Here is a 21,728-nt window from a genome sequence, read left to right on the forward strand (position 1 = left end):
CAGTCCTATGGACTGTATCCCACCAGGCTTCTCTGTCTATGGGATTCTCCAGGCAAGAATACTGGAGTGGGCTGCCATGCCCTCCTCCAGGGGATCTTCCCAACCCAGGGCTCAAACCCACATCTCTTATGTCTCCTGCATTGGCAGGCGGGTTCTTTATCGCTAGAGCCACCTGGGATATATGTAATCCATATAAACTAAAGTACCTTAGAGATGGTTACTTTTTAGTTTATATGGATTACAAAGAAAGCTTTATATATTTTAAAGAAGTTATCCTAGTGTTGTTTTCATTTCATGTTTTTTTATATAAGTTTTACATTTTCATATTTATCTTTGTCTTCATGATTCTGCTTTTCATTCTCAAAGTCTTTCTTTGCAACTCTAAGGTTATAAAGCCTTTTGATTTTTTTTAACTTACTTGAACAGCTAGAGAACCTTCTCATGATCTGTCTGAATCCCTTGCATTCTTATCTTGTGGCAAAGCAAGAAAGGAAAAGAAAAGTTAGGGGTTTAGATCACTAGACATTTACCCGGAGCTTACTTAGTGGTAGGTGCTGGGGATATAAAGATGTTTAAAGACAAATTACTTGCCTTGCAGGAGCAAACTGCCTAAGGGCTAACAGCGTGACTTGATCCTGCTGCTGAGTGAAACTTTGACTCGTCTTCTTTATAAGCTTTTACGTCTCTTCAACTTAGACTTCCGTTCTTGCTGGTTTAAGAACAATGACCTCATGTGCCCATTAAACACTTTTCTGTGGATGCTTTAGCAGTATCTTTCAATTCATTTAAAAACCTTGCTTATGATTCATCATGCTTTCAGTGTCATGCTTTTGGGGGGGCATAATTGAAACACATTTTAACAGATAATAATAGGATTTTAAATTCTACAATTGTTTTGTTTAGCCTGTTAATAGGAGCTATTACATCTTGCCACATACATAAACAAAATTGCTTTTATTAATTTTGAACAAAGAAAAATGATCAGTGTTGCATCTTTTCATTAAAACCTGAATAATATGTAAAGAGGAATGCCTGTGGCTTTTCCTGCTTTCTTTCTTCCCCTTTGTTCTTCTGACTGGAGTTCTCAGGCTGATATCTTTTTTTTCCTGAGTTTCATAGTATTTGTTCTAGCTAAGTACTCTGTCCTCTTATTAGACTTTTGTATTAGTCAGGATTCTCCTGAGAAACAGAGCCAACAAGGTATATAGAGAGAGAAGAGAGAAAGAAATTACAAGGAATGGGCTCACTCATTTATGGACACGAAGTGCCATGATCTGCAGCCTGCAGGTTGGGGGCCCAAAAAGGCTGGTAATGTGGTTCCAGTGTTGGTCTGACGGCCGGAGGATCAGAGGAACTGATATGTAAGTCTCAGTCTGAGTCCATAGGCCTGAGAACCAGGAGAAAACCAAGGTCCCAACTCAACCAAGGTCAGGAGCTCATTCTCCCTTCATTTGCCTTTTTCTGTTTAGGACCTCAATGGGTTGGATGATCCCACTCACATTGGAGAGGGTATTTATTCAGTTCACCAGTTTAAATGCCAATGCCATCGAGAAATACCCTCGACAGATACATCCAGAAATGTTTAATCTAGGCACCCTGGAGCCCAGTCAAGTTGATACTTAAAATTAACCATCACAACCTTGTTAATCTCATTGTATTCAGCACAGTTCCTGACACACAGTAGGTACATAATAAATGCTGGAATGGATGTGGCTGCAGAGTTGTACACCGCTGCATCTTTGTAAACTGCTTCAGATCCCTCTCCAGGTAAAGAGTAGGTATGGGGGAGAGTTCTTCCCCCTAGCAAGAGTGACAGCAAAGAGGAGGCAAACCTTAAGATAGACTCATGCCTGAGTCAGAAGTTGCGTGTTGTTAAAATTGCCCAAATCATTTAATTTTTCTATAGCATAATAATAAGCTCCTAAAAGTAACTTCTGGAAACCGACCGAGGACCTGCAGTCTGCTTTTCTATCATGCTCACTCCTTGGTATGTGCTTGTTAGGTTGCATTTCAAGGACGTTGCCTGTTTTAAGCTCCTTGCTCACTACCACCAAGTGACATAATAGTGAGATCCTGCTGAAAAACTGGAGCATGTAGTGGTTAGTGTTAGGAATTAGCTGTGACCCTAGACAATTACTTAAAATTCAGACATGATCGTATCTATAGCAGAACCAGTGAATGTATGTTGAAAATTTAGTATGGCCAAATATAAATGCTAAAGATGGATTTCTCTTATTTAATCCTCATAACAGTTTTGTTAGGTAGATACTATTATAATTACCATTTTACAGATGGGAAAAAAAAATGGCATTGGTGTAACCCATAGTTACATGAATAGTTGACCCAAGATTTGAACTCAGCATTTGACTTCAGAGCTCTGGCCCTAAGCACTAAGTAGAGTACTGGAGTGGGTTGCCATTTCCTTCTCCACATGTGCTTTGCAGAACTGTTACATTTAAGTTCGTTTAGGACATTTAAAGTTGCAGCCAATATTTACTAGATAGAAACTCTTCATTAAATGTTAGCTATTACCATATAGATTCTCAGCCCTATCAGATTTAATAACCCTTTTTTATAACCAATAATTTGTATTCCATTTCTTTTCTAAAATGAAATTTGTAGATAATGTAGTTTCCATAAACATGTAATTAAAGAAACCAATATAATGTATAATTGAAATGTAAAGGAGAAATAAAAGTAATTTATAATAAAATAAGTATTTCAAAATGTAAATGCTAGGACATGATTATATTAGAAGACAATGTAGGGGTCCATTGCTTATATCTACTTAAATGAATATTTGGATTTTTAAAAAGATCATCATCAGCACTTTCATACCAATAGTACTTGAAAATGAAAAGTAGAAGTATGGTGAATGCTAGAATAAAAACTATTAGGAGAAACTAGAACAGTCTTACGATCTTATGATCTTACCGTAGTTCCTACATGAATGGCTAGAGATGCACTCAGAAATTGTATGGTGTATATAAAAAAGAAATTGTATGGTATATGTAAAAAAAGAAATTGTATGGTATATAAACAAAAAGAAATTGTATGATATGTATGGAACCGCCCTTTCCTTTGTGGTACTTTGAGCACCCTTAGAATCCATCTGCTAAATGACAGTAATGTCCTCTTGTCATCAGTTCAGTTCAGTCCAGTCAGTCGGGTCCAGTTCTTTGTGACCCCATGGACTGCAGCACGCCAGGCCTCCCTGTCCAATGCCAACTCCTGGCGCTTACCCAAACTTACGTTCATTGAGTCGGTGATACCATCCAACTATCTCATTCTCTGTCATCCCCTTCTCCTCTGCCTTCAGTCTTCCCCAGCATCAGAGTCTTTTTGAAATGAGTCAGTTCTTCTTATCAGGTGGCCAAAGTATTGGAGTTTCAGCTTCAGTATCAGTCCTTCCAGTGAATATGCAGGACTGATTCCCTTTAGGATGGACTGGTTGGAGCTCCTTGCAGTCCAAGAGACTCTCAAGAGTCTTCTCCAACACCACAGTTCAAAAGCATCAATTCTTCAGTGCTAAGCTTTCTTCACAGTCAAACTCTCACATCCATACATGACTACTGGAAAAACCATAGCCTTGACTAGATGGACTTTTCTTGGCAAAGTAATATCTCTGCTTTTGAATATGCTGTCTAGGTTGGTCATAACTTTTCTTATAAGGAGCAAGCACCTTTTAATTTCATGGCTGCAGTCATTGATTTTGGAGCCCCCAAAATAAAGTCTCTCATTGTTTCCATTATTTCCCCATCTATTTGCCATGAACCAATGGGACCAGATGCCATGATCTTAGTTTTCTGAATGTTGAGTTTTAAGCCAACTTTTTCACTCTCCTCTTTCACTTTCATTTGTCATGGTGACAACCAAAAATGCCTCCATGGGGCACCCACCCCTAAGGGGCATGAGCACCTTTGTGAGCACTGTATTAGAAAGTTGTTAAGCATTGCTGAGTGAAGAGTTAGTTGGCTTGAAAAATCCATAGACTTGTATTTGACATCCTGGAGCTTATGGTCTTTTTTGTTGTGTTGTTGCTAATTATACATTGTATAATTATAGAGTAACATTGACTCCTGCAGACATCATGTAAGTTTTATTGTGTATATGTTGCTGCTGCTGCTAAGTCGCTTCAGTTCAGTTCAGTTCAGTTCAGTTGCTCAGTCGTATCCGAGTCTTTGCGACCCCATGAATCGCAGCACGCCAGGCCTCCCTGTCCATCACCAACTCCCGGAGTTCACTCAGACTCACGTCCATCGAGTCCGTGATGCCATCCAGCCATCTCATCCTCAGTCGTCCCCTTCTCCTCCAGCCCCCAATCCCTCCCAGCATCAGAGTCTTTTCCAATGAGTCAACTCTTCACATGAGGTGGCCAAAGTACTGGAGTTTCAGCTTTAGCATCATTCCTTCCTAAGAAATCCCAGGGCTGATCTCCTTCAGAATGGACTGGTTGGATCTCCTTGCAGTCCAAGGGACTCTCAAGAGTCTTCTCCAACACCACAGTTCAAAAGCATCAATTCTTTGATGCTCAGCCTTCTTCATAGTCCAACTCTCACATCCATACATGACCACTAGAAAAACCAAAGCCTTGACTAGACGGACCTTAGTTGGCAAAGTAACGTCTCTGCTTTTGAATATGCTATCTAGGTTGATCATAACTTTTCTTCCAAGGAGTAAGTGTCTTTTAATTTCGTGGCTGCAGTCACCATCTGCAGTGATTTTGGAGCCCCCCAAAATAAAGTCTGCTACTGTTTACACTGTTTCCCCATCTATTTTCCATGAAGTGATGGAACCGGATGCCATGATCTTCATTTTCTGAATGTTGAGCTTTAAGCCAACTTTTTCACTCTCCTCTTTCACTTTCATCAAGAGGCTTTTTAGTTCCTCTTCACTTTCTGCCATAACGGTGGTGTCATCTGCATATCTGAGGTTATTGATATTTCTCCCGGCAGTCTTGATTCCTGCTTGTGTTTCTTCCAGTCCAGCGTTTCTCATGATGTACTCTGCATCTAAGTTAAATAAGCAGAGTGACAGTATACAGCCTTGACTTACTCCTTTTACTATTTGGAACCAGTCTGTTCCATGTCCAGTTCTAACTATTGCTTCTTGATCTGTATACAGATTTCTCAAAGACAGGTCAGGTGGTCTGGTATTCCCATCTCTCTCAGAATTTTCCATAGTTTTTTGTGATCCACACAGTCAAAGGATTTGGCATAGTCAATAAAGCAGAAATAGATGTTTTTCTGGAACTTTCTTGCTTTTTCCATGATCCAGCGGATGTTAGCAATTTGATCTCTGGTTCCTCTGCCTTTTCTAAAACCGGCTTGAACATCAATCAGGAAGTTCACGGTTCAGGTATTGCTGAAGCCTGGCTTGGAGAATTTTAAGCATTACTTTACTAGCATGTAAGATGAGTGCAATTGTTCAGTAGTTTGAACATTCTTTGGCATTGCCTTTCTTTGGGATTGGAATGAAAACTGACCTTTTCCAGTCCTGTGGCCACTGCTGAGTTTTCCAAATTTGCTGGCATATTGAGTGCAGTACTTTCACAGCGTCATCTTTCAGGATTTGAAATAGCTCAACTGGAATTCCATCACCTCCCCTAGCTTTGTTCATATCGATGCTTTCTAAGGCCAACTTGACTTCACATTCCAGGATGTCTGGCTCTAGATGAGTGATCACACCATCGTGATTATCTGGGTCGTGAAGATGTTTTTTGTACAGTTCGTCTGTGTATTCTTGCCACCTCTTCTTAATATCTTCTGCTTCTGTTAGGTCCAGACCATTTCTGTCCTTTATCGAGGCCATCTTTGCATGAAATGTTCCCTTGGTATCTCTAATTTTCTTGAAGAGATCTTTAGTCTTTCCCATTCTATTGTTTTCCTCTATTTCTTTGCATTGATTGCTGAGGAAGGCTTTCTTATCTCTCCTTGCTATTCTTTGGAACTCTGCATTCAGATGCTTATATCTTTCCTTTTCTCCTTTGCTTTTCAGGTCTCTTCTTTTCACAGCTATTTGTAAGCCCTCCCCAGACAGCCGTTTTGCTTTTTTGCATTTCTTTTCCATGGGGATGGTCTTGATCCCTGTCTCCTGGACAATGTCACGAACCTCCGTCCATAGTTCATCAGGCACTCTATCTATCAGATCTAGACCCTTAAATCTATTTCTAACTTCCACTGTATAATCATAAGGGATTTGATTTAGGTCATACCTGAATGGTCTAGCGGTTTTCCCTACTTTCTTCAATTTAAGTCTGAACTTGGCAATAAGAAGTTCATGATCTGAGCCACAGTCAGCTCCCGGTCTTGTTTTTGTTGACTGTATTGAGCTTCTCTGTCTTTGGCTGCAAAGAATATAATCAATCTGATTTCGGTGTTGACCATCTGGTGATGTCCATGTGTAGAGTCTTCTCTTGTGTTGTTGCAAGAGGGTGTTTGCTATGACCAGTGCATTTTCTTGGCAAAACTCTATTAGTCTTTGCCCTGCTTCATTCTGCATTCCAAGGCCAAAGTTGCCTGTTACTCCAGGTGTTTCTTGGCTTTCTACTTTTGCATTCCAGTCCCCTACAATGAAAAGGACATCTTTTTTGGGTATTAGTTCTAAAAGGTTTTGTAGGTCTTCGTAGAACCGTTCAACTTCAGCTTCTTCAGTGTTACTGGTTGGGGCATAGACTTGTATTACCGTGATATTGAATAACTATACGAACAGAGATCATTCTGTCATTTTTGAGATTGCATCCAAGTACTGCATTTTGGACTCTCTTTTTGACCATGATGACTACTCCATTTCTACTGAGGGATTCCTGCCTGCAGTAGTGGATATAATTTAGGTCATCTGAGTTAAATTCACCCATTCCAGTCCATTTTAGTTCGCTGATTCCTAGAATGTCAGCATTCACTCTTGCCATCTCTTGTTTGACCACTTCTAATTTGCCTTGATTCATGGACCTAACATTCCCGGTTCCTATGCAATATTGCTCTTTATAGCATTGGACCTTGCTTCTATCACCAGTCACATCCGCAGCTGGGTATTGTTTTTGCTTTGGCTCCATCCCTTCATTCTTTCTGGAGTTATTTCTCCACTGATCTCCAGTAGCATATTGGGCACCTACTGACCTGGGGAGTTCCTCTTTCAGTATCCTATCATTTTGCCTTTTCATACTGTTCATGGGGTTCTCAAGGCAAGAATACTGAAGTGGTTTGCCATTCCCTTCTCCAGTGGACCACATTCTATCAGATCTCTCCACCATGACCCACCCGTCTTGAGTTACACCACAGGCATGGCTTAGTTTCATTGAGTTAGACAAGGCTGTGGTCCTAGTGCGATTCGATTGACTAGTTTTCTGTGAGTATGGTTTCAGTGTGTCTGCCCTCTGATGCCCTCTTGCAACACCTACCATCTTACTTGGGTTTTTCTTACCTTGGCCGTGGGGTATCTCTTCACGGCTGCTCCAGCAAAGTGCAGCCGCTGCTCCTTACCTGGATGAGGGTTATCTCCTCATCGCTGCCCTTCCTGACCTTCAACGTGGGATGGCTCCTCTAGGCCTTCCTGCGCCATCGCAGCCACCGCTCCTTGGACGTGGGGTTGCTCCTCCCGGCTGCTGCCGCTGGCCTCGAGTGTGGGTTTGCTCCTCCTGGTTGCTGCCCTGGCCTCGGGCGTGGGCTTGCTCCTCTTGGCCGGTGCCCCTGACCTCGCCGCGGGGTAGCCCCTCTCGGCTGCCGTCCCTGGCCTCGGACACGGGGTAGCTCCTCTCGGCCGTTCCTGCACCGTCGCAGCCTGGCACTCTAGGCTGCTGCCCCTGACCGTCCAACTCTGTGCGACCCCATAGCCGGCAGCCCACCAGGCTCCGCTGTCCCTGGGATTCTCCAGGCAAGAACACTAGAGTGGGTTGCCATTTCCTTCTCCTATGTATGAAAGTGAAAAGTGAAAGTGAAGTCGCTCAGTCGTGTCCAACTCTTCACGACCCCATGGACTGCAGCCTACCAGGCTCCTCTGTACATGGGATTTTCCAGGCAAGAGTACTGGAGAATGTTAAGGGAAGAGAATAAAGGAATGTGATCCTTGGAAGAACTGGAGGAATATAGGAAGGCATCCTAAAGTAAAATTTGAGTTTTAACTAAAGTTGATGTAGGAGTCTGGTGATAGTGTATAGCAAGTCAACTTGGTTATAAAATATTTTATTAAAAATGGTTTTTACCAGTGCTTTACCTGAGGTAGTGTGCCAAATTCATGGTTCATAAAATAAGTTGACCACTTTTTAAAAAGTAGATGAATGATGAAAGTAAGCCTTGCTCATTGCAGAAAGATTGAGAAAAACAAAATCATTAACATGGAAATAAAAAAATATGGTGATGAGTAATGTGAAAAATTTATTGATATTTTCCTCTAGGATTTATTCTCTGAATATTTATTTTTATAAATAATTCAGATATATGTATAATTTATCTTCTTGCTGCATTTTTGTTTTTTTTTTCTTTTTTTTTTATTAAATTTTAAAATCTTTAATTCTTACATGTGTTCCCAAACATGAAACCCCCTCCCACCTCCCCATTTTTGTTTTATATTATCATATTATTTAAGAAATTTGCATTCAGTTTTGTGGACTAGATAATGCATTTAAAAATGGCACAAAATTCTCGGAAGTTATATACATGGTATTATCACCTGCTTTTCATCTAACATCATGTTTTTATGTCACACAATATTCTTATAAAGGGTAATGCTCAATGACTCTTTGAATATATATAGCGTGCTTCAAAATGAACATTACCTTATTGGATACTTAGATGTTTTTCCTGTATGTTTTTCTTATGAATACATTTCTATTTGAAATGACTGTAATAACTTTTCATCTATCGTAGTTTTCTTCAGATAGATCCTTAAATGTGTAATTCTAGATCAAAAGCCTCAGTGCTTTTTTAGAACTCTTAAAATGTGTTATTAAATTGCATTCTTAAAAGATTGAGCCAGTTTAAATTACAGCAGCGCTATTGGTATGCAACTAAATTGAATTTTTTGTTTGTCTAATAGCCAGTTTTATAAGGCTAAAGTAGCATCTTATTTTTGTGTACAACTCTGATTATTAGTAAAGGCCAGCAATTTTAATATATTAATTGACCATTTATCTTTCTCTAAATTTGTCTTTTGTCCATTTTGTATTAATTAGTACTGTCTCTGTTTTAATGATGATAACTTGTATCATGTTATACTATTTTCTACTACTAGTTTCTTTAAAACTTTAGTCCTGTATATTTTTGAAATATAGAAGTTTTAAAGTTTTTTAAACATACCAATTCAGTGTCATTTCTCAAACCTGTATCATCTTTTTTCTTTTCATCTACCAATTCTTCAAGGTCCAGTTCACGTTTCACTTTCTCTGAGGAGGCTTTCTTAAATACCTTATGTCTTACAGTAATAGGTGTTAGATATTATACTTATTATCTGTACTTTTGATTTAGTTCAGTTCAGTTGCTCAGTCGTGTCCGACTCTTTGCGACCCCGTGAATCGCAGCACGCCAGGACTCCCTGTCCATCACCAACTCCCGGAGTTCACCCAAACTCATTGAGTTGGTGATTACATGATCGTATATATACACACACATATATATTTCCTCTTTATATGGCTCTCCAATAAGATTGTAAAGTCTCAGAGAACAGAGCTCATGTGTCTTCTATAGCATTTACCTTGAAGCCTTTTACACTAGAGGTGTTGAATAAGTGAATTTTGATAGTTTACATCATTAGTGCTTATTCCAAACATTGGAAAGAATCTCCCCTTGTATTATCTCCTTGGATCGCTAGCAAATGATGTAGATAGGATAGAGATTTTCGTTCTCATTTTTATGGATAGTTGATAGTTAAAATATTTTCATTATAAATGTGAAAAAAGGTATGAGAAAGTAGCACAGCTCTTCTTTTTAAAAACCAAATAAAAGAACAAACTTCTGTAGTAGAAGTGTGTTGCAATACTATAGCATTGCTTTCGTGAATATGAAACAAACTGTTAAATAATTCATGTGTCGTTCTGAGAATTTATTTTTGTTTCTTTTGCAGTGCCATACGAATTACATTCCTGTCTGTGGATCAAATGGGGACACATATCAAAATGAATGCTTTCTCAGAAGGGCTGCTTGTAAGCACCAGAAAGAGATAACAGTAGTAGCAAGAGGACCGTGCTACTCTGGTATGGGTGATACTCTTCTGAAGAAACGTTAGAAGTGGTTCTGCGTACTAAGATGAAGTTTCCAGTCAGACGTTTATTCCCAAGAGTGCTGTGTGGATTGGGATGATAATGTGGGAAGTGGGCGGGGGGTTCTTTTTGCCCCCATTTCATGTTGCTTTTTAACTCCGGGTGGTTTCCCTTATTACCTCTTCTGTGGTACTTCTCAGGACGTTTTTAATGTTTAATACTGTTTTTGGTGGAGACTTTGCATATCAGTTTTGCCTTATGGTTTGAACATTAGGCAGAATAAGATTTGGGAGGGTAAATGCTATGAGATCCATTTTGTTAATTTTTATTTTGGTGCGAGGTGGAGTGGGGAATATTGTGGAAATTCAGTGGCATCCCAGAAAGTGTTTGTCCAAGCTCTTCTCTTTGTATCTTTTCTGTTTGCCAGCCTTTGTTACCAACTTCCTCCCAGTTTTTGTGTTTACTTCTCTTTTCCTTCCTGAATTAGTTGTTGTTGTTGTTACTTAGTTGTGTCTGACTTTTGTGACACCAAGAACTGCTGCATGCCAGGCTTCCTTGTGCTTCACTGTCTCCCGGAGTTTGCTCAAATTCATGTCCATTGAGTCAGTAATGCTATCTAACCATCTCATCCTCTGTTATCCCCTTCTCCTTCTGCCTTCAATCTTTCCAGCATCAGGGTCTTTTCTAGCGAGTCAGCTCTTTGCATCAGGTGGCCAAAGTATTGGAGCTTCAGCTTCAGCATCAGTCCTTCCTATAAATATTTAGGGTTGATTTTGTTTAGGATTGACTGATTAGATCTCCTTTCTGTCAAGGGATTCTTAAGAGTCTTCTACAGCATCACAGTTCAAAAGCATCAATTCTCCAATGCTCAGCCTTCTTTATGTCTTCCTAAATTGGTAGTGGTTAATTTTGGGAGGCATTACTGTAAGAAACCAGCAGTAATGCCTTGGTTTCTTACTTGTGTTTGTATTTGGGAGCAGGGATGCTGGTGAGATATTATACTAGAATTATTGTATGAAGGTTAGCAGTAAATATGAAGGCTGTTCTTTATATGACTACTACATTTCCTTTCTTTTCCTGTATACTACAGTGCCTGTGTTGAGAGTTTTTATTGGGGCTCCATTACATAAGCGTGACTGATTAGTTGTCCATGTGGTTGATCTCAAACTTGGTCTATTAACACCACATGACTCAAAGCCTCTACTCTGAACTATGTGGTTGATCTTTCTGGTGTGAGCCAGCCCCTACCCTAATAATATTGAGTGTGGCCAGCCCCACCCTAAGATCTGATGTGGTCAGCTTCCTTGCTAAACATCAGTTGCCTTCTAGAAGCTGCGGGCCAAGGCCAGATCTCTCTTTGGGAAAGGCCAAATTCTTTTCCATACACTAAATAATTAGGTTCCTTTAGGCCAGTAGACTGTCATTTGGTATGGTTCTCACATACTTTTCTAGGTACATTATATTTCAGACTTGATTTAGAAACTAAAAAGGAATATGGAGTTCTTTATAATCCCAAATTAATTATGCATCATTTATGAGGAGTTTAAGATGCCAACTGCTTTGATAAACAATGAATGTTAAACATGGGGAGGCAGAGTGTTAGGCTGGAAAGAGCACTGCACTAGGCTTAGAAAGTCTAACTTAAATTAACTCCATCTCTGGTTTGCTGAATGACCTTGCACAAGTCACTTAGCTGCTCTGAGCCCCAGTTACATACCTGTATGGTTAGATAGTTATCGTTTCCTGCAGTTAAGTGAGGGTTGAATGAGCTAAGCTATAAGGTGCTACTTTGATCTTGTTATCTGCTAGGTGGCATCTGTGTTCTGTCATTTAGTCTGGTATAGGTCGTGTTTGCTGTGTTAGAAATAACATTCTCCTTTGCTTATTTGAGAACTCCTTTTTTTAATGCTTTAATATTGAGCTTAAATCTTTTCTCCTCTCTGAAATCTTTCTTCTTTGGCATCTCCTGGCAGTTTGTTCATGCTTTGTGCATATGTCTGTGTATATCTCATACTTCATTTATCCAACACAGATGAATGTGTTTATCCTTTAGCCAAATCCTGTTTCTGAACAGGAAAGTACTATGTCTTCCCTAGAGAGGATGTCATAATTCCAGGGTTGGAGTCGGGGAAAGTGTGTGTCTAGTGAAAATCTAATCTACAGAAAGAGCTCAACCTCATTATCAGAGTAGTCACAATATATTTATTTCAAAATTTTAAATGACCCTTATGGGAGGCAGTAAGATATTATATTTATTAAAATTGGACATTGGTTGAAAAAAAGGTTGGTAGTGAGTATCTCCTGCACTGTGTCTATCTTATTTATCAATTTGTACCTATTCCTTTTACTACGTTGTCTAACACATAATATGTACCTGCTGCTGCTAAGTCGCTTCAGTTCTGTCCGACTCTGTGCGACCCCATAGATGGCAGCCCACCAGGCTCCCCCATCCCTGGGATTCTCTAGGCAAGAATACTGGAGTGGGTTGCCATTTCCTTCTCCAGTGCATGAAAGTGAAAAGTCAAAGTGAAGTCGCTCAGTCGTATCCAACTCTTCATGACCCCATGGGCTGCAGCCTACCAGGCTCCTCCGTCTGTGGGATTTTCCAGGCAAGAGTACTGGAGTGGGGTGCCATACCTAGTCAATGTATATGGAATAGAAGGGAAAAAGAGAGTTTTCCTAAGAAAAATTTGGTAATAAAAATAAGTTCCCGTCTTGTCTTTATTCCTGCTCTTTCATCCTTTCTTTTTCTCTGCATAGAGAAGATATTTTTCATGGTTGATCAGTCAGTGAATACACTATAAGACTTTGTATAAAATCCCATGAAGTGTTGAAGTTCAGTTCAGTTCAGCCGCTCAGTTGTGTCCAACTCTTTGTGACCCCATGAACTGCAGCACGCCAGTCCTCCCTGTCCGTCACCAACTCCTGGAGTTTACCCAGACTTAATGTCCATTGAGTCAGTGGTCCCATCCAACCTTCTCATCCTCTGTCATCCCCTTCTCCTCCTGCCCTCAATTTTTCCCAGCATCAGGGTCTTTTCAAATGAGTCAGCTCTTTGCATCAGGTGGCCATAGTATTGGAGTTTCAGCTTCAACATCAGTCCTTCCAGTGAACACTCAGGACTGATCTCCCTTAGGATGGACTTTTTTGGATTTCCTTGAAGTCCAAGGGACTCTCAAGAGTCTTCTCCAACATCACAGTTCAAAAGCATCAATTCTTCGGCCCCCAGCCTTCTTTATAACTCTCACATCCATACATGACCACTGGAAGAACCATAGCCTTGACTAGACAGACCTTTGTTGGGAAAGTAACATCTCTGCTTTTTAATATGCTGTCTAGGTTGGTCATAACTTTCCTTCCAAGGAGTAAGCATCTTGTAATTTCATGGCTGCAATCACCATCTGTAGTGATTTTGGAGCCCCCAAAAATAAAGTCTGCCACTGTTTCCCCATCTATTTCCCATGAAGTGATGGGACCAGATGCCATGATCTTCGTTTTCTGAATGTTGAGTTTTAAGCCAACTTTTTCACTCTCCTCTTTTACTTTCATCAAGAGGCTCTTTAGTTCCTCTTCACTTACTGCCACAAGGGTGGTGTCATCTGCATATCTGAGGTTATTGATATTTCTCCCGGCAATCTTGATTCCAGCTTGTGTTTCTTCCAGCCCAGCATTTCTCATGACGTACTCTGCTTATAAGTTAAATAAGCAGGGTGACAATATACAGCCTTGACGCACTCCTTTTCCTATTTGGAACCAGTCTGTTGTTCTATGTCCAGTTCTAACTGTTGCTTCCTGACCTGCATACAGATTTCTCAAGAGGCAAGTCAGGTGGTCTGGTATTCCCATCTCTTTCAGACTTTTCCACAGTTTTTTGTGATCCACACAGTCAAAGGCTTTGGCATAGTTAATAAAGCAGAAATAGTGTTGAAATGGCTGATAACTAAAAGGTGTATTTTTTCCAATCCCTCTTGTTTCTACCATGATTGGGACTTTGATTATTGTCTTCGAGAGATTGAGGGTGAGGGGGCAAGGGAGAGATATTGTGAAGGATGCCCCCTGTTCTCGAGAGCTATCTGACAGACTGGAATGCATTTTCATGTAAATTCTCCCTAGAAAGGGCTGGATAGAGTGTCAAGTTCATCACTTGCTATCTAGGCTCCAGGCTGATGATGCTACAGTCTTGCCCTCTTTTCAACATGCTCTGTGCCATATATTGGTTCTTTCAGGATTTTAAAATACATATTTTAAATTAATTGCATTTTACACTGGTTTCTTGCTGGTAACTTTGAGGGAGGCTCTTTAATTTCATTAGTAACAAGTCTGGTAAGGTTTCCTGGAGGAAGTTAATTTCATCAGTATTAAGAAAGCCTCAACCCTGAGGTTCTTTCCTTCTAAACCTTAGGTTTATTCATATCTTTTGGCCTTTATCCACAGATTTAATTAAGATTTTTGGCGCAAAGCTTTTCCTCCCTTTGTATTAAAAGCAGTTTACTTATTATTCCTTTAAAGCTTTAGCAAAGTTAAACATTTCTTCTACATTTTAAGTGAGTTCATTAAAATTATTTTTATTTAGCCATTTACTTTATAATATTTATTGATTTTTACTCTGTACAAAGCACCTGGGTATTTTCTGAATGAGCTGCAAAGATTATGAGGTATAGATTATGTATCCAAGGAATTTACATTTGGAGAAAGGTACAAAATAAGTATATAAGAATAAATTGTTGGATATCGACAAAAATGAGAAAAGGGACTATCTGAGAATGGATATCACAGTTTGATTTTTGATAAGAAATTTTACTATTTGGTAAGATGAGATTCTGGGAAAAGTGTTGATACACATTCTTTATTTTTCTTCTTAGATAATGGCTCTGGATCTGGAGAAGGAGGTAAGTTTCAAATACCCCTTCAAAGGCCTTTTCTTCTTTTGCATTTTAAAAATGGCTTTACTGAGATAAAATTCACATACCATACAATTTGCCCCTCAAACATGTATAATTCAGTGGCTTTTAGTGTATTCACAGAGTTGTACATTAATCACCACAGCCAACTTTAGAACATTTTCATTACCCCAGAAAGAAACCCAGTACCACTCAGTCATCATCCCAACCCCTCAAGTTCCCCTTAGCCCTAAGCATTCCTTTTTCTCCTGCATTTATTTTTCATTTTAGATTTGTTGTCAGACAAAGGGGAAACGTTGCTTCAGTTAAATTGAAGTTACACCAAAGGGCCCTCTCTGTAGGATCATCCCCAGGTGATTTTAGCTCGGATCAGGGTATTTGTGACTCTCTTCCGTTGCTTGCTTACACGTTTTTTGCTCATAAGGAATTTTCAAGGCACGAAATTAAAAAAAAACTAATACTTGGTAATAGAATATAACAGAGTTTACTCTGAATTATTAGAATTGATTAGAACAGATAGCATACTTGGTCTCAGCCATAAAGCCGAGAAATGATGAATTATTAGAATTGAGAATGACTAAACTATCTCATAACCTAATGAGACTGTAATTCTTAATGAGTATCCACTGAATGCAAAATAATGTTTCAGGTGCTCTGTGGATCCACTAAAAGAAAAAACATCTCTGGTAAAATTCACATGTATGCAAATGAAAACCACGGTTATGATCCTTCTAGCACTATCTGAAACCTTACTCCATTCCCCTATGTTTCATAGAACCCTAAAACTGTAGAGTTGGAAGGGACTTTAAAGGTCACCTAGAGAGTAGAAGTTCAGAATGGACTGGTTGGATCTCCTTGCAGTCCAAGGGTCTTGAGTCCCTTGGACTGGAAGGAGATCCAGCCAGTCCATTCTGAAGATCAGCCCTGGGATTTCTTTGGAAGGAATGATGCTAAAGCTGAAGCTCCAGTACTTTGACCACCTCATGCGAAGAATTGACTCATTGGAAGAGACCCTGATGCTGGGAGGGATTGGGGGCAGGAGGAGAAGGGGACGACAGAGGATGAGATGGCTGGATGGCATCATGGACTCGATGAACGTGAGTCTGAGTGAACTCTGGGAGATGGTGATGGACAGGGAGGCCTGGAGTGCTGCGATCCATGGGGTCGCAGAGTCAGACGCGACTGAGCGACTGAACTGAACTGAGAGAGTAGAAGAACTGTCCTGAGGAAGAAGTTCAGGGATGATGGTTTTAGCTTTAAAAAAAAAAAGATTAGAAGCTGTCTAAAAATAGATTTTAAGTGGACATAGTCAAGCAGAAATTTTGTGATCATGTGTGAAGGATGAGTTCATAAATTGTAGATCTTAGAACTGGAAAGGACTTTAAAGGACCATGTAGTCTAGCCCCTGTGGTCAGATATTCAGTTAGGAAATTGTCATTGTTACTATATGAAAGAAATGGAAGTTGGTCTACATATTTGCTTTTATGGTACAAATATTGGATGTCTTGTCCTGAAAATGTTGGTTGTTGGTAATTTTTTTTTTTTAGGGAGTATGAGTTAGAAAGGCTAAGTGGTTTGCTCAGATTAATACACAAATTCTAGTGAGCTCATGGTGGCTGTGTGAATTTTAGATCTCATGGTATTTCTGAGGCTTAGAAATAGTTAAGATTATGCTCCCTGGAATTGTTTGGGAGTATGCATGAGAGTTTGGGTAAAGTGTATGTAGGTATCCAAAATGGCAAGTTTAGAAATAGTACCAAACAGGCACTTAGGTCTGTGTGCTTTCCTTATAACACCTTCTCTGCTGATAGGCACCCCCTCAATAAGGTATGCTCTCCCAAACCACTCTGGGACATCCTCTAAGTAAACCATAATCTGTAAATTGGCTTCAGAACTCATCTCCCTGACCAGTTTGAGATGATCATAATAGGATCCACTGTAGCTGAGACCCACAGAAATGAGGTTCCCTAACTGTGAAATATGAGCTGATTTGGGGGCTGGTGGTATGCACTAATCTTGTGCTGGATCATAGGAGACCCGTACACTTCAACATTCTTGTTATTATTGACAGGGCTAGGTGGCAAAGTAGGAAAGGGTAAGTACTTTGTAAATAGACTCCTTTCCTTTTTAAAATTTGGAGACAGTTTTTAAGGCAGGTGTGAAACTGCTGTGAGGACAAGGCATTGGTTAGACTCTGCTGTGTTGAGTAACTTGTTTGTTGAATCACTTACTGCTAATAGGATTGCACAGGCTGTTTCAGTAGGGTAATCACTGGACTGAATTTGTTGCTCATGTTTATTTCCCCTCTCTTATTTCATGTTATGGTAATTCTTTTTAAGAATTAATGAGACCTAGCTTATTGTTCCATGGTACTTAGGCTAAGGGATTATTTTTCTGGCCCCAATACTTGTTTTTTTCCACAGTATATGTTATACTCTGTATTGACAGCATTTTTGGACTCAAGCATCAATAGCTTTTTGGAACTGATTGTTTTCAAGTGCCTTGCATACATTTTCCCCAGAAATAGGATAATGGCTGCTGAATACATGAAGCGGGTCTGGAAAGGATCCCAGCTTTTGGTTGAAAATTTAATTTTTCTTTTTAAACAGAAGAGGAAGGGTCAGGGGCAGAAATTCACAGAAAACACTCCAAGTGTGGACCCTGCAAATATAAAGCTGAGTGTGATGAAGATGCAGAAAATGTTGGGTGAGTTGATTGAGGGAAAGGGATAAACTTATTTGCAGGTTAATTGTCAGCATTATTGTGTTATAGAAAGCTTATCTTTTAACCTGCTTTGGTGTATATTGTGTGTGCCTTCTTTATTTTTTGTTCACTGTTAATGACTTTTAAGTTGATATGATACTATAGTTAATTAAGTCAGTTTAAGTGTTGTAGAGTGGAAATCCACTTGTAACTATTTTCATCTTACCACTCCCTTTCTTTACTGATAGTTTTATGCTATTATAAAACTGATATATTTTATACCAAGTGCTCATTTTATTCATCAGAATTACTCTTACTTGAATTACCTTCTATATCTTCAACTAGAATCATGATAAACAGTTTTTCTTGCATTTTTATGCACAAACTTTTAATGCATTAAGAAAACTCCAAAACTTTCAAAATTTTAAAGACAGTAAGTAAATATAATAAGTAAAAATGATTTCTGGAAATCTCACCTGGACAGACTGACATTTTGTTTTGTTTTCTCACTCATGTTCAGCTTTCACCAAGGTAGGCTTTGTAAGCTGACCTGTATTGTCCATCCAGTTTCCCGTGCACTTCCCCTGAAAAGGTGCAGAGTAGTAACGATACAGACCTCACCAACTCAGCCATGTTTGTTCCTTTCATCAGGTTCCTGTTTGTTTATCCCCAGGCTCAACCTTCCTTCATTTCCCTGTGGTGCTTGCTTTCTGCATAGTTGGTTCTAAAAGCTTTAATACTGTCTTTAGGGCCTTAGGTAGCACAAATGGACCCTCTTCACTTCCTCAATTTCCCCTTAGTGCGTATTTTGAAACACTTATAGAGATTTGCACTTTCTTTCTTACTCATATGTATTTTCAATGTGCATTTCTATGTTTTATTCAGTCCATAAATGCATATTTGAGCCTTTTACTGATCAATGGTAATATGGTTTAATTAGCATTTATGCCTGGAGTGACTTTTACAAATCAGGGTCACTGTGTTTTCAGTTTTTTGATACAGAATCAGCTATTTGTCTGGCACTTGGTAAAATTAAATGTCTGATAATTTACTTGATATGTATTTCAAAGTAGGTGAGAATTGGCAAAAGACGAATTCAATAAAAAGTTGAACAGTTCAGCAAACCCTGTGTTTGCTCTGTTTCTGCATGTGAGTCACTTGTTGACATGTCCATCTGTTTCAATCAGAGTGGATTGATTTGTGAGAAGATGTTTCCCAAAGTAGATTTTGGCCTGTAGAACATGAGAGAAATGATAGCAATGTGGACTTGCAGAGAGGACAGGTAATAGATACTATGTTCTTTTTTTCTCTTTTTGTACCAAAGATATGGTATGATGAAACACCTGTGTGTATATGCGTGCCTGTGTGTGTATTTTTGCAAATATTTAGTTCTTTTCTGTGTTTTTCCTCAGAACTGTTCTAAAATTGTGTTCAGAGTCAAAATAGCTGTCAGTGATCGATCGACGTGGCCTGTGGATCTTTTTTACCCCATTTCAGTGCCTCTCTTCAGTCCTCTTTTACGCATTTCTCTGCTATCATTTTTCATCCCTTAATTGAAAGAGAGAGAGATCTTTTGCTTGGAAGTAGAACTGATTCTGTGTAATCTCAGAGGTAGCCTTTTAAGTATGACATCTGTATAAAATACGCATCATTCTATGTGCACCTCCTCTTGATATGATATGTAGTCTATCCTCAGTCAGAGCATGTCTGTTGTACAGAAACACACTAAATTCATTTTGTGTGTGTCTATTTGAGAACTTGTAACTGCTGTCCTTGCCGGTACATGCTCTAAGGAAAAGAAAGTGAGTATAGACAAGGGGAGGGCTTACCAATAAAAGGAGCAGGCAGGCTGAGGAGCCTCCTCAGGAGCCCATGGATAGATTGGGACAGGCAGCCAAGACCAGGCCAGGAAATTGATGCAATAATAGAAGAACATTAAGGAAGTAGTTTGTGCCTCTACCTAGAAAGCAAGTTACATACATACATAGTAATAACAGATATTAAGTGAAACAAAATCCTATAATACTTAACCTTTACTAAAAATAATGTACTCCTCTATTTCCTATAGTGATTATGACTTAGAGTTTAAAAAATATTGCTCTATAATGTAACTATAATAGATACTTTATTTCATGTTACATTTTTAGGTATGGGTATTCACTGAAAAAATATTTTGAGGGCTTCCCGGGTGACTCAGTTGTAAGGAGTCTGCCTGCCAATGCAGAAGACATGGGTTTGATCCCTGATCTGGGAAGATCCCACATGCTTAGGAGAAACTAAGCTTGTTCACCCCAACCATTGGGCCTGTACTCTAGAGCCTGGGAGCCAAAACGGCTGAGCTTGTGCGCCACAACTCCGGAAGCCCTCGAGCCCATGCTCCGCAACAAGAGAAGCCCCTGCAGTGAGACGCCTGCATGCCACAACTGGAGAGCACCCCCTGCTCTCCGCAACTGGAGGAAAGCCCACGCAGCAGTGAAGACCCAGCACAGCCAAAAATAAAAAATAGATCAAAAATTATTTTTAAAATAAATAAAAAAAATTTTTTAATCTTCTGTCATTGTGAAATATCTTTCCTGTCAAATGAAATGCTACATATCAATATAATCTTATCTGGTTTTCAAAGGGCAGCTAATCTTTTTTTTTTCGCTTTTGTACGTGGCTAATTTATTCTTGTTTTTAAAATTTCTTTTTTTATTGAAGTATGGTTGATTTACAGTGTTGTGTTAGTTTCAGGTGTACAGCAGAGTGATTCAGTTATACATATAGATATTCTTTTTCAGATGCTAAAACCTTTCTCTCGCTTTAAAAGCTCTTTTTTCGTTTGCGAAAAGGGAAAGAAACGACCATTTGTGGGAGAGGATAAATGGTACCATGTTAAGTTAATTTTCTTCTGTTAAGAGAGGTGCTAGTGTTTTATTCAGCCATTTAAATGAAAATTGATTTAAATAGATTGTCTTCTTAAACAGACTATACAGAACATAGTCTAACTATTCTTAAAGTCATATATTGTATAATGTGTTACAGTTTTCAAACATGGTTACCTAAATAATTTTTTCAGCTCTTTATGGCAGTATGTCTGGTTGGTAGGGCGAGGATTTATTACTCTGATTTTACAGGTGGAGGTGAGTGCGGAGGAGCGTGAGTGGCTTGTGATTAAGAACAGAACCAGAACACAGGTCTCATGACAAGGGATTTATCTACCATGTTGTGATGCATGTGTAATACCATGGTGTTCTCAGAGGCCCTTGATGTTCTTAATGCTACTTGTTCCACCCCTACTTAAGGGTCTGTTCTGCCTTGTTTTTTGGGTTCTACATCTGTTTATAAAAATGATTTTTCTTCTCCCAGGTCAGGTTGTTCCCTTGCTTCTGGGTGCTGTCAGTATGCCTAGTCAGTGATTCTGATTGTAGATGGCTCCAACTTATTAATTGCTTCTCTGCTTCCCCGAAATAGGAAACCATGTGCTTATAGGAACGGTATCTAATGTAGGAATAAATTCTAAATGTAAAATCAGAGTAAATAGGTTCTTAGTGAGGTGCATGAACTTCATATATTGTATGACTGTTTTCTCTCTTATCTGCTCAGTGGCTATTTTAATTATAATTGAAATGAGTTTTGCTTGTGGGAGGCTTTTTTCTTCTTTCTTCCTGAAGCACAGTGTGACTCTCTAATGGCATTGGAGCTTTTGCATGGGTTTGTGATATTTGTCTTCATTGCTGTTTGCCCTTTGAATTTATACCTAGACCTAGATAGTTGAGGTTCCAATAAATTTGATGCCCACATGGAGAGGTTTCAGTATTTCATTGTGACTGTTTTGAAATATAGTGGCTAGATTTTCTCAGTCTTAAAACTTGGGAACAGTATCTGCTTTACAGAAAATTAGATTTCTCCATATTCTTAGCAACTGCACTCCCTCTTCATCTAAACAGTAT

General features: G+C 39.2%; 1 protein-coding gene across 1 annotated transcript in view; it reads left to right on the forward strand.

Annotated features, from left to right (window-relative positions):
• Positions 1–21,728, forward strand: part of TMEFF1 (transmembrane protein with EGF like and two follistatin like domains 1) — a 98,304-nt gene that overhangs the window by 30,909 nt on the left and 45,667 nt on the right. The window contains exons 3-5 of the mRNA XM_068974269.1: positions 10,057–10,186; positions 15,055–15,081; positions 17,703–17,799. Of these exons, the coding sequence (XP_068830370.1) occupies positions 10,057–10,186; positions 15,055–15,081; positions 17,703–17,799 (254 nt within the window). The remainder of the gene's footprint in view (positions 1–10,056; positions 10,187–15,054; positions 15,082–17,702; positions 17,800–21,728) is intronic.

This window comes from Capricornis sumatraensis, chromosome 6 (assembly GCF_032405125.1).
Source record: "Capricornis sumatraensis isolate serow.1 chromosome 6, serow.2, whole genome shotgun sequence".
Lineage (NCBI taxonomy): Eukaryota > Metazoa > Chordata > Mammalia > Artiodactyla > Bovidae > Capricornis > Capricornis sumatraensis.